At 41.1% G+C, this 14,823-nt stretch overlaps 1 protein-coding gene across 1 annotated transcript in view; it reads left to right on the top strand.

Moving 5' to 3' along the window:
• elp4 (elongator acetyltransferase complex subunit 4) overlaps window positions 1-14,823 on the top strand; it is a 59,322-nt gene that overhangs the window by 15,052 nt on the left and 29,447 nt on the right. The window contains exons 7-9 of the mRNA XM_061744533.1: window positions 3,235-3,423; window positions 9,440-9,548; window positions 11,584-11,690. Of these exons, the coding sequence (XP_061600517.1) occupies window positions 3,235-3,423; window positions 9,440-9,548; window positions 11,584-11,690 (405 nt within the window). The remainder of the gene's footprint in view (window positions 1-3,234; window positions 3,424-9,439; window positions 9,549-11,583; window positions 11,691-14,823) is intronic.

Below are 14,823 nucleotides of genomic sequence, written 5' to 3'. Positions count from 1 at the left end.
TCAAGCAGTACATTCTTCTAACTTAATCATATAGATAGACATTTGAGGCAAAACAATTAATTGAGCACAAATTGTCCAGTTAAGGCCCAATCAGGCCTTCCATCTTAAATAGATCCGCTCTAAATCAAATTGGCTGAAATTAAAGTCATCATGGTCTCAAAGGTGTGAAATGTTTGTTTAGTATTATTCTGTTTTTCCTCTGAGCCCTACAGGTACACAATGTCTTCCTTTCATCTTATTAAATGTGACAAGTTCATTCTATTAATGATTTCAATCCTTGTAAATAGGGATGGGCGGTATGGACTAAAAAATGTATCACGATTATTTCTGGCATTTATCCCAATAACGATAAAAATGACGATAAAAAAAATACCAATTCAACTCCACCTTTTTAACTATAAATCTATCTCGCTCTCAGATCCGCCATGTTTGTTACACAAAAACCTCATCAACGGGAATTTATCTTTCTTTCTTTCTTTCTTTCTTTCTTTCTTTCTTTCTTTCTTTCTTTCTTTCTTTCTTTCTTTCTTTCTTTCTTTCTTTCTTTCTTTCTTTCTTTCTTTCTTTCTTTCTTTCTTTCTTTCTTTCTTTCTTTCTTTCTTTCTTTCTTTCTTTCCTTCCTTCCTTCCTTCCTTCTTTTTTCCCTTCCTTCCTCCTTTTCTCCTGCTCTTTCCTTCCTTCTTCCCTTCCTCTTTTCTCCCTTCCTTCCTCCTTTCCTTGTTTTCTCCCTTCCTTCTCCCCTTTCCTTCCTTCCCTCCTTCCTTCCTTCCTTCCTTCTTTCCTCCTGCTCTCTCCTTCCTTCTTCCCTTCCTCTTTTCTCCCTTCCTTCCTTCTTTCCTTGTTTTCTCCCTTCCTTACTTCCTTCCTTCCTTCCTTCCTTCCTTCCTTCCTTCCTTCCTTCCTTCCTTCCTTCCTTCCTTCCTTCCTTCCTTCCTTCCTTCCTTCCTTCCTTCCTTCCTTCCTTCCTTCCTTCCAAAAATCAGCTTTACACAAAAACGTCATCAACGGGAATTAATCGTTTTTACCGCGACATGACAAATTCTTATCGTGAGGAATGTTTTTGACGGTATATCGTGAACGGTAAAATATCGCCCATTCCTACTTGTAAATGATAATCATTAGAACAGGTGTAGAAAGTGCTCACTCTTCATCTGTGATCACAAGCTTTGCTTTCACATTTCAGCGGCTACTTTAGTCTGTTTACCTCACTCTCAGCGACTCGGGCTGGCCTCACCTGTGTGACCCAGCTGTGTGTGTCTTACCTTTGACATACATCTTGTTAATAATCACCAGGCCCGCAGAATGCCAGAAACATTCATGACCCCGTCTGTCTACCTCGGCATGCCTATTTTAAGTTTTCCAAGGGGCCAAATGTTCTTCTGTCAACACATTACATACAAAGTTCTCTGTTTTTCCTGAACTCACTTTAAACGCACAACATCCTTGTAATATTTTCCCGAGAGCATGGAAATGGCCTTTTTCTGTGATTCCGTGCATGCATGCATGTCTGTGTGCCTTTTCACCTGCATTCTGTGACCCCTCTGCTCGTCACCTGGAGCCACCTCTCCTCCTTTCACTCACACGTGGGGTTTCCTCCCCCACCTTCCCTCCCAGAGCGCTGTCATTCAAACACCAGATTAACTGCTGACATCATTAAAGCCGTGTGACCATCTGACACGGTGCTGGCACAGTCCAGGAATGCAGACCAGCGCAGAGTGACATGGGGACTGGCACACAAACATATTGTATGGATAATAGGGCGTGTGCATTGTTGGTTTTTTTTGTTTTTTTATTTTGTTTTCGTTGACTTTTGTGAACAGTTAACAACATGCTCATCAAATAAAAACAGTATTTTATAATTGATGAATCAGAGCGAAGATTCATCACCCCTAGTATGTTTTCTTGAGTCTTTTTTCGGATTAGTTGGGCAGAGTTGGCAGAAAGACTGTGACTCTGAACAGACGCTGGCTGATTAGGTTGTGCTCCCAGACTTGTTGTAGTCTATACGGCTGGCCTCTGGTCCTTGGCTGGACCCTTCTGGCACTGTTCCCTGACTTTTCTATAGGCTAAACTATAGGAGTTAAGTTTGGCCTCCCATCTTAATGTTACCATGGTAACAGCTGAGTTACCACAGTCCCTCCCGCTGAGGTTCAGACACAGAAATAGATTTCTAATTCAGAGGTTCTCAAAACCTGCAGCAGAAAGAAAGGCCTCCTAAACAAAAGAAATACATATCTAATTGTGTCTATGCCACATACATAAATCCATAGCTTTTTTTTTTTTTTTTTTTTTTAGCATAGACAAAGAGTGCTAATAGTAAATCACGTAAAGAGAGATGGAAGTGGAGCATAGGATGAAAGTCCTTTTTGGAAATTATGAGCCAGCTCTGAAAACCTCTTTGAAACAATGGTATTTATTTTGCTTAGATCCCTGTGATTACGATACAGATTCAAACGAAGCTTAGGTCATACTGTTGGGAGAGGAAGCTATGGGGAGTGCGGTGGTCGAGATTTTTTTTAAAAAGTGGAAAAAAAAAAGAGAAAAGGCTATGGAAAAAGTAAACAGTGAGGCGATTTTACGCCAAAGCTTTGTTGTTTACTCTCAGTTCTCACCTTAGTGATCAGGAGTCATCCGAAAGTGACCTCAAATGAAAGCAAATTCTACTAAAGGCTAAAACCCCCTCACAGTTTGGACAGACTGGCCCATTCTCTAAAGTTCATTGACATATATCCCACTACTGTTTGGCCACTTTTTCTGTGTCCTCAGGAGAGTAGGTTTCAGTTGATGCCTTGTGGTGGGGTTGGGAGGGGGGGGCTCAAGGCAAGACACCCCGCCCTTACCCAGGCCCCCTTGGCTGCAGAACATCACTATTGTGCCAAGAATGTGCTGGAGTTTCTGGGTGGCGGCCATATTGGAAGCCTGTCTGACAGGTCCATTGTGCGTGTGTCAGATGGCTTCTGTGATTGGGCAGTTGTGTCCAGTCACGTTTGGGCACTGTGGTCCGATCGTCTGTGCTGGTGAGCAGACTGTCCAGTTGCTCTCTCCTCGGCGCATGTCTGCACCTCCCTGAAATAAGTTTAAAGCTGTTGTCATGTATTCCTAGTCCTGCACTGTGTGAGAGTAAACGTTGCATTAGTGTGTACTGTGTGCGTCTTTCATTAAAATGTTTAACATTCACATGAACTTTGAAATATTTTACATAATTCTGACCCCCTCGTTTTTTCTTCTCCATAGTCAAAGTCGCGCAACATCCTGCGTGTTGGGCTTCACTCTCTCGGTTCAGCTCTGTGGGGTGACGACCTTAGTTGTCATGACAACCCTAGACATAGCCACGCCCTGACTACCTTTCTCTACGGACTTCGGGCCTTGCTGAGGTCATCACTGTCGGTAGCAGTAGTTACTGTGCCTTCTCATCTCATCCAGGTAAGACGAGGCCGGATACTCGTTTCAGAGTACATATACACACACACACACACACACACACACAGAAATATATATACACAAATACATATGGTACTTTTTCATTAGTGTGAAACAATTGTGGACAGCAACCTTGCAATGATGCCGCAAACGATCTACCTTCAGTATCTTTGAGTGTACACCAAACTTGACTCAAACTTAATGATTTATGCTCATTTCCAGTAAAGACAGAATTTTTTAATGTATTTTTTTTCCAAGGATAATTTCTTTTGTAGTGGGGCCTACTTTTTACATTGTGATTCAGCGCCAACCTGGTATGACTCAGGCCTTTCAGTGGCCGCTTCCACCTTGCATCCCTCCCGAATTTGCCCGGTCAAATGCACACATTCATTCAAAGGCATCTGAATTAGTTTTTTTGTTTAAGCTTTAATTACTTGAAGCTGTACACGCACTGTGTGCCTGTACATGGCATTTTACTGTCTTACAAATACAGTACCCCTCCTTGCTGTGTGTCTGTAGTTGTGTTTGCGGGAGGCGTGGGGGTTGTGGGGTGGGCTACGAGTCCGTGTGCATGCGTCTGTGTCCAGTCTGGCCTCTCAGTGTGAAGGTGGAGTCATCTGCTGAGGCATATGGCAAACCACAGCCCTCCCCCAGACAGTCAACTATAGAGGCACACTCACCACAAAAAGCCATCTGAGACTTTTCTACTGAACTAACCTGGCCACACTTTAACCACTCTTAAGGGTACTCATTCAGAAGAGCATCGCCACTATGATATTTGTGATCTCTTTATTCAAAGATATAGGTCAATGCTAAACTTAGAGAACAGCTGTGTTGACACAACACGCTCTGGCTCCAGGCCTATATGCTCACTGCGCAGCGGCTTTGGCCTAGTCAAAAAAGGTAGAGTGGCTAACTAGCAGATGTCAGCTGTGGTGGGAGCGGTCCCCCTATCCCACTCAGGCCAGGCTTCCAAACACTTAATCTGTCCCATCCCCCTGCTCCACCCTGGGGAGAGAAGTGAATGAGACGGGGAACGAGGAGAGGGGGATATTTTGGACTGAATCAGGTGTTTGGTGACTAAGCCAACAGTGGAGGTAATTATCGGCTGTTATGCTATGACCTCATGATTAGCTCAACTTTGTGATTATTTCTTGATCAGCATGTGAAATGTGCTCTTTTAAATTTCAAGTTGAAAACAACAGTGCCTAATATTTCATGTTTTAGTCTGTAACAATTTAGCAAAGTTAATTGGTATGTGCAGTTGCATTAATAATTAGCTCAGGTAAGGGAGTGTGTCCTTTGGAAGACTGTCTAGACTAGTGGCAGTGGGCTAGCTGGCCAATACCATAATGTCTCACCCAGCTAGCCCACTGCTACTAGTCTACAATACTCAATCCATTATTGAGCAGCTTGGAAGCTGAGCAACTCCCTGAAAGCCTCCTCGCAGCAGCCCAGTGCCACAGTTCACTTGAAACATTAATTAGGCTTCTCCTAGCCTGGTTTTCCTCCATCGTACTACAGTATGTCCCGCCACCACACCCAGCCCATACACAAGAAAAAAATACTGTTTCCACTCAAATTCATCCACATACATTGGAAATGGAAAGTTTACAGACACTTTTGAACTTTATACATTTTATATTTCAGACTTATTTTTTTTTTTTATCTTTCTACACAACCTACTCCACAAAAAAACAAACAAAAAAATCTTGTACATTATTTGAAATTGATAGTTTATAATACCCAGGTTACATAAACAAAGCTATCAAGTCGTTTTTTTCAATTATGTGAGATTTGATTAGCAAGGATCCTGGGATGTTGGAGGTATAAAAGGGTATAGTGCTGCACCCGTTCGGATCTAGCATAGAAAACCCAAACTCAAAAGGACATTAAGAGGAGATCTCCTACCTTCAGCACACCCCCTTAGCACAGAATCAAAACCACGTCTCGCACATCAGTTTTTCAAAATCACGCCTGCACCTAACCTAATACAGAGACTTGCCTCCACGCCGCAGAATTCATAAAACTTTTTGTTGCAGAAAATCTTGGTAATGATCCTCCAAGTTTGGCACATGTTATTCTCTGGATGTTTCTTCCCTTCATCTTAGCAGAAACATAAAAGCTAAACTGAGTTAGTCTGGGAGTGTGTTGATGCACATGTCATTTTCAGGTCCCTCCAGAATTAACCTGCTATATTCAAGCTCATTTGTGGATTGGGACACATTTAAGGACTTTATCGCTGAATTTCCTGAAAGCTGCTACCCTGTTTTCTTCACTGCTTCCTTCGGGTTATTGTTTATTAAATGGCAAACTTCGAGCCCATTAAGATTCTCAACACTCTGGGGGACACAATGCTTAAACAGCACAGTGTATTGTACGCTACGCATGTAACAAATGTATTCCAATTCAAAGCATCAGTAGGTTGTATGAAAGCAGGAGATTGGATTAGTTAATATCTCATCTTAAAGGTCAATTGGAATCAATCAATCAGAATAAACTTAGATTTTATACACTTTGTAGATAGTGGAAGACGTCAGCAAGAATGCTTGGATGTCTGTGAAGTTGATTGTTGCTCAACTTGCTTCCTCTGGACCTGATGTTTCACAGAAGACTGTTGTAAGGACTTTTCATCGCAGTGGCCTTCAAGGTCATCGTCCAGGAAGAACCAACAACACATCAAGGCCAGGCTGAAGTTTGCCTGTGGACGTCCCGCGTGGGGATGAGTTTGGATGTCTTTTCCTTGGTCTGATTATGTACGTGAATGTTCCCCTTGTTTGGCAAAGACCGGAAGATATCTTTAGCCTAAGAAACACCGTTCCCACGGTGAAAGAGGGTGGTGGAAGAATACTGCTATGGGTTTGCTTCAAGTATGGCTAAGTATGGCTGATTGGGTTCAGGGGATTCTGAAAAAAGAGGATTATGATGATATTCTGAGGAATAGTTTAAAAAGCGGACTAGAATATCTCCTGTTACCAAGGAAACTGAGTTATGGCTTGTTAAAAAACTTTGTAACTTACCAGGTTACAACGGCTGCAGACGAGAGATTAAATAGTCCGCTCAGCCGCTCAGCTGTGGCTTGTTATAAAACGAATGATTTCAACTGAAAACACATTAAAGCATGAATAACTTAATATTTATGTTTTTTGGTAAGTGACCGTGGTATAAGCGGGATAATGCCCGACGAGGTGTACATTATCAGAAATATATGGACTTCGCGGAGGCAAACTGTCCTCCGCTTCGTGTCGGACGGTTCACGCCGCCGCGTCGTCCATATATTTCTGATAATGTACACCTCGTCGGGCATTATCCCTTACATATATATATATATATACATACATACACGTGAAGTCTAGTATATGGAAAAAACAGGTTTATAAAATCATTAAAAATAAGAAGAAGGCAGCAGCAGCTTTTATTTAGATTTTCAGCTCTTCTTTAGCAGTTAAAGTCACTACTTTAAACAAAGTGTTCGTTAACTTTTATTGTTGAATATTTATACAGCAGTGCTTTCTGAACTTTTACTCAATTGTCAGAATAAAAAAAAAATCCTCTCCAGTTTTGCTGCATATCATAGATGTTGAGATGGATGGATGATGGTTTTTCTGCCTGTTTAGAATTCGTTGTGTAACATGATGCTGTTCGTGTTGGCAAACAGTTTGTTCACCTTTCAACTCTGGGTGATGATGGATTGTGTGAGCCAAGATATTTTTGTTATTGTCTAACTTTGTGGGTTTTTTTTATGTTAAACAAGTTGGTTCATTCTTCCTCAGAACAATGTGGATTCAAAAATATGCCCAAACTCTGACTGAACGTAGGAATGATTTGATTTCATACTTAATTTGTTTGGGCCCCATGTTTATAACCAATAATGAAAGCTAATTCAGTGATCTCCTGTACACCAACAGCCTTGGAAATCATTAGTTTCTAAACAGTGTCCTATTAACTTGAGCAGCAACAGCAACCGTGGTGCTTCAACTACATAAAACATAATCAGACTTCTGACTGAAGTGTGATAACTCAGTTTTTTCTAAAAATTAAAAAAAAGTGTTCAAAATTGATTTCTCTAATTTACGAAATAGGTCTGAATCATAAAAAACAGAAAATTAGGTTTTTCTTTTTTTTAATTTACGTATTTTATATGCAGGTGTATTCCTTCTTAAATATGTTAAATTAATTCACTTAAACATAGATAGATCAGGGGCTGAATTAGTGTATATCAGGGCTCAAACGGACTGCTCAGAAAAAAACGTGCATGTTGACTTGTACATTTTGGCTCAGTTTTAAACTAACCAATCACAGGGGTTTGGTGTCGCTCTTCATCCTGTATGAACTACGTTGCTAATTTTTAGTTTTTGTTCAAAATTAAAGTTTTCCCATCAGAAAATGATATCAGTACGTTTGTTTGAAAACAAGGTACAGAAAATGTATTGTGTACAAATACGTGTGCAACCCACATAATTCACAATATCTACAACATATAGAATCAGGGGTATTGTAATTCCATCTGTGAGCTTTAGACTTGGGGTTTATCTCAGTTTTATAAAACAAAACACATTTTTGAAATAGATGTTACATTGTGGCTGTTGATTATTAGTATTCAAGAGCCACATCCTTCTATATCCATTTTGTGTTTGACTTCAAAATAAAACAAAACAAAAATAAAGAATAGAAATGCATTTAAAAAATCACAGATGATATGTCACATTCCATATCATTTTTTATGAGAACTTGTGACTTATCTCTACATCATTCCCTTATGTACTAACATTTTGGGTCATATTGAGTAGATTGCTCATTTGCAATTTCAGCAATATATCACACCACATAGATGCACAATTTAAATCACATTAAACCAGCTCATTTATGAACACGAGAACTGTTTGCAAAACCACCAGAGCTAATACAACAGTACTCTGTCAATGTTTTAAAAAGTTATAGCGTTGAATTTAGCCTCTTTTTGAGCACTTCCTTAAACTCTTGGAGCTGTGGAGCATGTGCATGTTTTACTGACCTCATTCTGCCCTGCTACCGAGGTACTGGGCAGCTCACACTGGACAGTGTGGATTTTTCTGACTAAAACGTTTGACTCTTTGCCAAGGGGTTTAATCTCTGTATTAGAGTATGCGCAGAAGAGTCGTTACGGCTTTCACAGACCAGCACAGATGATGTTTTAGTTTCCATATCTCTTGCGTAGACTCTATTGGTCACACTGTGCCATTAATGTTTTGAATAATTTGTTGTATTCAAACTCTTACACTACTTTTAATTGCGGTGCATGGATGACCTAAGATACCCCTAAGTGCTAGCGGTACTGCCTGTAGGATATGCATACTTTAAAACTAGGACAAAAATGAAAAGGAAGAAGAAAGAGTGGGGAAAAGACATGAAGGCATGAAAACTGCATTAGGCTGTGGCAGCCGACACAGAGAGAAGGACGTGAATGATTCAGGAGGCAAAGGGATTAATAATGCAGGACTCCCCTTCTCCCTCTGTCCCAGTGTCCCTCTCTCTTCTTCCCATACTTTCCTTTCCATCCTTTTTACCTCATACCTTTTGTATGTTTCTTTATTATCTACTGTCCCAACCCCCCCTGCTATTGACAAGTCACTGGTGTAACCAGTAGGGGGAGCTCTTCCCATCAAGCCTATCTATCTTCTTTTTTATCCTGTTCTCCTGTGAGCAGGTTTTTGATCTTGCACCAACTGTTAGCATTTCTGCAAAATATACTGTTTTACGAAGTTATGTCTTACTTGTGTCTTACTTATTGAATTTTCTTTTGTTACTTTTTTTCCCCCCTGATGCTTAACTGTATCTGCCCCACCATCACCTGTCCAACTTCCCCTCTATATCTTAATCACATTCATATAAGTCATGGAAAGAAGTGACCTGGCCACTTGAAAAGATGACCTAATTTAATTGCAACACTCGTGGCACTTCAGGAGGTTTTTAATTACCTGCTTGTGTTCTCTCTCTTGCTCTCTCCCTCCCTCAATGTTGATCCCACTCAATCCTACAGAACCGAGCACTAATGGGCGGCATAACCAGGCTGTGTGACAATGTCATAGCCCTGGAATCGTTCAAAGGCTCAGAGAGAGAGACCAACCCTCTCTACAAAGACTACCATGGTAAGAATACCCACTCGCTTATCTTTCTGTCTCTTTTCCATCAAATACACACAGGCAGTGCATTAAAGCTGGGGCTGGTCTGTGGATGGAGGCAGGGCAGCCCCCTTGCAGGCCAGGCTGTCAGTGCACGTTAGTGTGCTGCTGCTCAATCAGACGTGCTCCTCAGTAGACAGGCCGGGGGGGATTCAGCTGCCACACTGTACCCCCTCTCCCTCGCACCCTCATTCCCTCCATCCCTTCCTCCCTCCCCTCCAGCAGAGCCTCTCTCCCTCTCGCCTCGCCCACTCTCCATCCCCAGTCCCTTACCCCTGAGGCTCTGGAGCAGAGCAGACCAACACTGGGGAATCGATATTCTCACCATCACTCTCTCTTCCTCTCTGCCTCTATCTCTCCATCCCTCGCTCAATGTCTCCATGACCAGCATGCTCTGCTAATAAATGGAGGGCAAAGCTTTCAGGAGGGAGCGAGGACACCGGTAAGGGATGGTTGGAGAGAACAGAACTAAGGCAGAGTAGGGGAGGGCAACTTAGTTTGTCTCTGCTCTCCAGGTCCTTTTCCGTCACTTTTTCTGAACAGTTTTATCATTCACTCTTTCTGCTGCTCACTTTTCTCTTTTCTATCACTTTCCACACATAAAGGTCAGTATAAGCAAGTGGAGTATTTTTAGCTGTGCCTTTCAACCTCTCCAACTCTTGCTTTTCCTCTCATTTCCCCCCATACCTCTCTTCCTTGGGTTACACCCTGACTGTGATACATGAAGGAATAAGATGGAAAGCATTCAGTGGCAGATTCTTGTTTCATCCAACTGCTTGTTTTTATTTACACGTCATCCCTAATTTCCTTAAAATCCTTTTGTGCTACAAAAAACATTTGGATTTTGGAGTTCATGTTGTCTGAATCTCCTGTTCAGAAATATACATTGGTCCTGTTTAACCAGCAAGAGAAATTCTGGTAGGGTTATGAAATACATTTATGCGTATGATTGTTTTGATGTGTGTTCATGAGTGCAAACGCATCTGGTACTAGTGTGAGAGTGTGTGCGGTTGCGCGTGCGTGCATGTTTGCAGCAGCAGTTCAGGGCTGCTCAAAGCATGCTGGGAAGCCTGTCACTGCAAATCAGGCAAGGGAAAATCACCCAAGTGCACAGAGGAGAGGACCCACCATCCCCCACTTTCTCTTACTGTCTTCCTTTCTCCAGTCTCTCTCAATCTTTCCTCATCTCTCTCACTCTTATTTGTACCACCCCACTTCTAAAATACATTTCCAATTTTATGAAAATGTAACTGCGCTCGAAAGAAATAAGCAAAAAGTTAAAAAAAGTAAGAAATCTCAGGATACATTGTCATGACATTTTAAAAAAACTTGTATTTCATATGTTTGTCTTCTGCCCCAATAATAACTGGCAAATGTATCTAATCCTTAATCAAACCTGTGGGGAGAAAAAGAAAAAAGGATGTTAAAGAAGTATTTAGAAAAATCTATGAATGTTTAACTTTTAAGTAAATACTTTTTTTCACGCTGCCATGGCGTTTTAAGTGTCTGAAAGTTGAGTTTACCATTATTATAATGCTTGGTGCAACTGTAGCTCTCTGAGAAAGTGAAAGTTTTTTGTTTGTTTTTGGTTTCTTAAAAGTCCTGGACTTTATAATCATCAGGCATATCCTGCAAAGCATCCTAGTGAATTAAGACAGAAAAATTGCTTTCCTTCCCTCATCATAAAACTTGAGATTTAATTTTTTATTTTAATTTTTTTTTTTTATCTTTGCCACATTAAAATAAATGGCGATTTCTTTTTTTGCGTGTGGCATTTAGTAGTAATTTTACGTATGAATGAATCTTGCGTGTAGAACTTGGATATTGAAATTTGAAATAGTTTCATCGATTTTATATGTAAATAAGAAAGCTCATCTCTGTCCAGAGCAAAATGCTTTATTATTGCAGTAATAGTCACACGTTGTATATAGGACAGGAACATCTTTAAAGCTTTGCGATGTCTTTTTTCACTGTTAAAATCTGATCTGTATGTCCTTTACAGGCCTGCTACATGTACGGCAGGTTCCCCACCTGAACTGTCTGGCGAGTCAACTCCCCGACCACAAGGACCTCGCCTTTAAGCTCAAGAGGAAACAGTTCAGCATAGAGGTGTGCTTTCAGCGTTACTCAGCAAAAACAGGGTTTAGGGATTTGTACCCTGAGCCCTTTTTATTATTTTTCAATTTAATTTGAATTAATTAATTTATTATCCAATGATCTTTCTCAATCCAGATGTATATTCATAACGTGTCATCTAACCAATACATTGAAAGCAGACAGAATTAAATGCCAGGTAAAATATATTCATAATTTGTTTCTCATGTTAGTTTGAAGCAAAGTGCCTGTGATAACAGGAACTCTTACCTGTAAGCTATGAGAGGTGAAGCTATTGATTTAGACACCAATCTTGCCATAGTTGCTACAGTGCAAAGTGAGAAAAATCTGTCCATGTTCATGAATACATGAAGAGATTTTGTGTAATCATTCAACTATTATGCATTATAATAATATTTATTTATTGAGTGCTTACTAATTGGCCAACAGTTACAACATTCATGCTTTCATGTATGAATTTAGCCAGATGTTTTGTCACCACAATAGGATTCCACAGGCAGCTATTTTAATCTGCAATAACTGTCAGGGAAACAAACTCTGTAGAGTAGGCGTTGCCTATTGTATTTGGCAGTTTTCCGTTCAGTCAAGGCCCTGCTGTTCCTCATAGTTTAATTCAGACGTGCCTGTGAAAGTGACAAAGAAATATATGATGCATGCGTGATATTTTCTTTTTGCGTGAGATTTGACAGCACATCAAGTGAGGCATGTGACTCGTTCTCACACAGTCCTCCTACAACAACATGCCACATTGTTGTATAACAATTCTTAATAGCCAGCCTTAATAGCCAAGCACAGTGGTAAACATGGCAGCAGTGGATAAGATCAACAGGAAATCTCACTTTTATCCATATCTAAGCTTATCGAAGAGCCAGTGTTATAATCATGACAATTAAACTGGAGTAGTTGAATTTCGCCACCCTCATCAATATGAAAAAAACGGAATTTATTACATTGCATGTGTACACCATCCCTGTTGTCACTTCTCAGAAACCTCAGCACCACAAAAGTCCTTCTAGATGGTGTTCTCATATACAACATGTCATTTTGCCATAATAACTCATTTTAAACTTGCAAGCACCCCACATTCAGCGGCATGACGGAGCCGTTGTCAGTCCGTAGGTTTACATGCACTGACAGAAAGTCGAATTGTTGCCTTAATCCGACTGATTTAGAATTTTTAAATGCCATGTATACACCTTTGCCGGGCCGAATTGAAGCTGTTGAGATCGAGCTTTTAGGGCCAGATAATGCGGTCCTAATCCGAGTTATTTTGGCATGTATACGGGACCCATGCTGAACCGAGCTACTGACTGCCCCGGGGGGAGAACGGGAAATGACGAGCCCCAGGAGCGGGAATAATAACAGTCACAGCGTCACAACAACAAGGTAACAGAAGAAGAAGAAGAGGGAGACTTTGTGTGCATCTTACACAACATTGATCATGCTTAGTCTGTACGAAATTTACAGAGCTGCTGCATCATAAGCGTTCATTTTTTCGCATGTTGTTGTCCTCCTTCGTGTTTGTCCAATGTGTTTACCAATGTGTTTACCAATGTGTTTACCAATTGTACCGAAAAACGCCAATGCGAAAGTGCGTGTGGCGCCACCCAGAGTCGTGGAGTCGACCGCAACTCGCTCAATAATTCGATTGTCTTCTTGCGCATGTTTACTTGGATTTCTCTGAAACTCCAGTTTAATCCTTAGCTAGATTGTTGCCAATAGCTTGATTTAGATGTGCATGTAACCGCACTGAGTGTAGATATTCACAATGAAGCTGCTGCTGAAAAACTCCAAACTGTTTTCTCTTGTTCATTTGGCCCTAAAACCGAGTAAAAGCAGCTGAAATGCTCCAGGTAATTACCATAAATGACACCGAGCACACAGAAGGAAACGTTTGGAACGTGTTCTGCCGGATTTTTCTAAGCAGTTGATCACATGTCATATTATCCTACCGCTGATGTCTGTCCATTAATTTGGTTGCTCCAGTTCAAACATGTCCCATATTTAAAGTGATGCCTATATGCTCGTAGGTCAGGCGTAGTTTGGTTGCCATTGCAAAATGTTATGGAGAAGCACAAGGGTGCTCATTCAGACATGACACCAACATGTTCACTTGCCACCAGATTAATGGATGGCAGTACATGTTGGAAATGGGCTTTTCTCTCCTTGTCAGTGATGCATCCATTTTGCATGTGTCACATCATCACTCTCACTCAAAGCAATCAATCTGTCACTGAACTACCACTCTAGAGACAAATTAAGAGGCCCTCCTCTTAGCTCAGGCTCATGATTGGTCCTCATTACATTATCATTACCTTATCACACCCTCTGGTCCTTAGCTCTTAGTGAGTCCTATTGTCTCAGGCAGGATTTGAAGGGGAGGAGAGGAATGCCCACCCTACCCCCCGAACTTCCCTGCATCCAACGGTCAACGCCTTCTCTTTTTTTTTTTGCCAGCCTACTCTCTTCCTCTCATCCTTTCTCTTGTCTACGTTGGCCCACTCCCCTCCTTTCTCTGACCTGCAAATAGGCCACTTCTGTAAAGATTTATAAGGTCTGTAAAAGTCAAGGTGGTTATCCTCAATGGTCTTTTAATTAGTCTTCTGTCTCGGGTAGAGCATGAGCTTGAGGCCTAGAGCGTCCCGGTAGCTCTGTGGTGCCTGGATGCAATGCCAATTATCCCAGCAGCACATTGTTAAAACCAAGCTTTGTCTGCCTCCCTTGTTTAAGGAGCTTCTCTTATTGAGAGGAAATTATATTACGGCCCTGCTTTCAGAAAGAGAATGAGTGATGGCAACATAAGACTTCTTGCAGATCCAACGTTTCTGCAATTGTTGACACAAGAGGGTACTTAATATAAAATGTCAATCAAAATCCCTGGCTGTGACACAACGGTACATGTCCGGGAATTTCCCAGAGAACATTGTATCATATCATCACTCATGCATCAAATCAGCCAAAACCGAGATTAGTCATTGTAATATGTTATTATGTTCTTGCGTTTTCTTGCACCACAGTTGGCTGACGTTAATTTGTGTATCACCTGTGATGGAGATGTCACCAAAGTATGACTGCATGTAGGCTCCCAGTCCTTTTGTGGTGGAGGCATACCAATCTATACGATCAC

Source organism: Cololabis saira, chromosome 2, assembly GCF_033807715.1.
Source record: "Cololabis saira isolate AMF1-May2022 chromosome 2, fColSai1.1, whole genome shotgun sequence".
Taxonomy (NCBI): domain Eukaryota; kingdom Metazoa; phylum Chordata; class Actinopteri; order Beloniformes; family Belonidae; genus Cololabis; species Cololabis saira.
The sequence above is the reverse complement of the archived record's forward strand: the minus strand, read 5'-3'. Positions and strand labels throughout refer to the sequence as shown.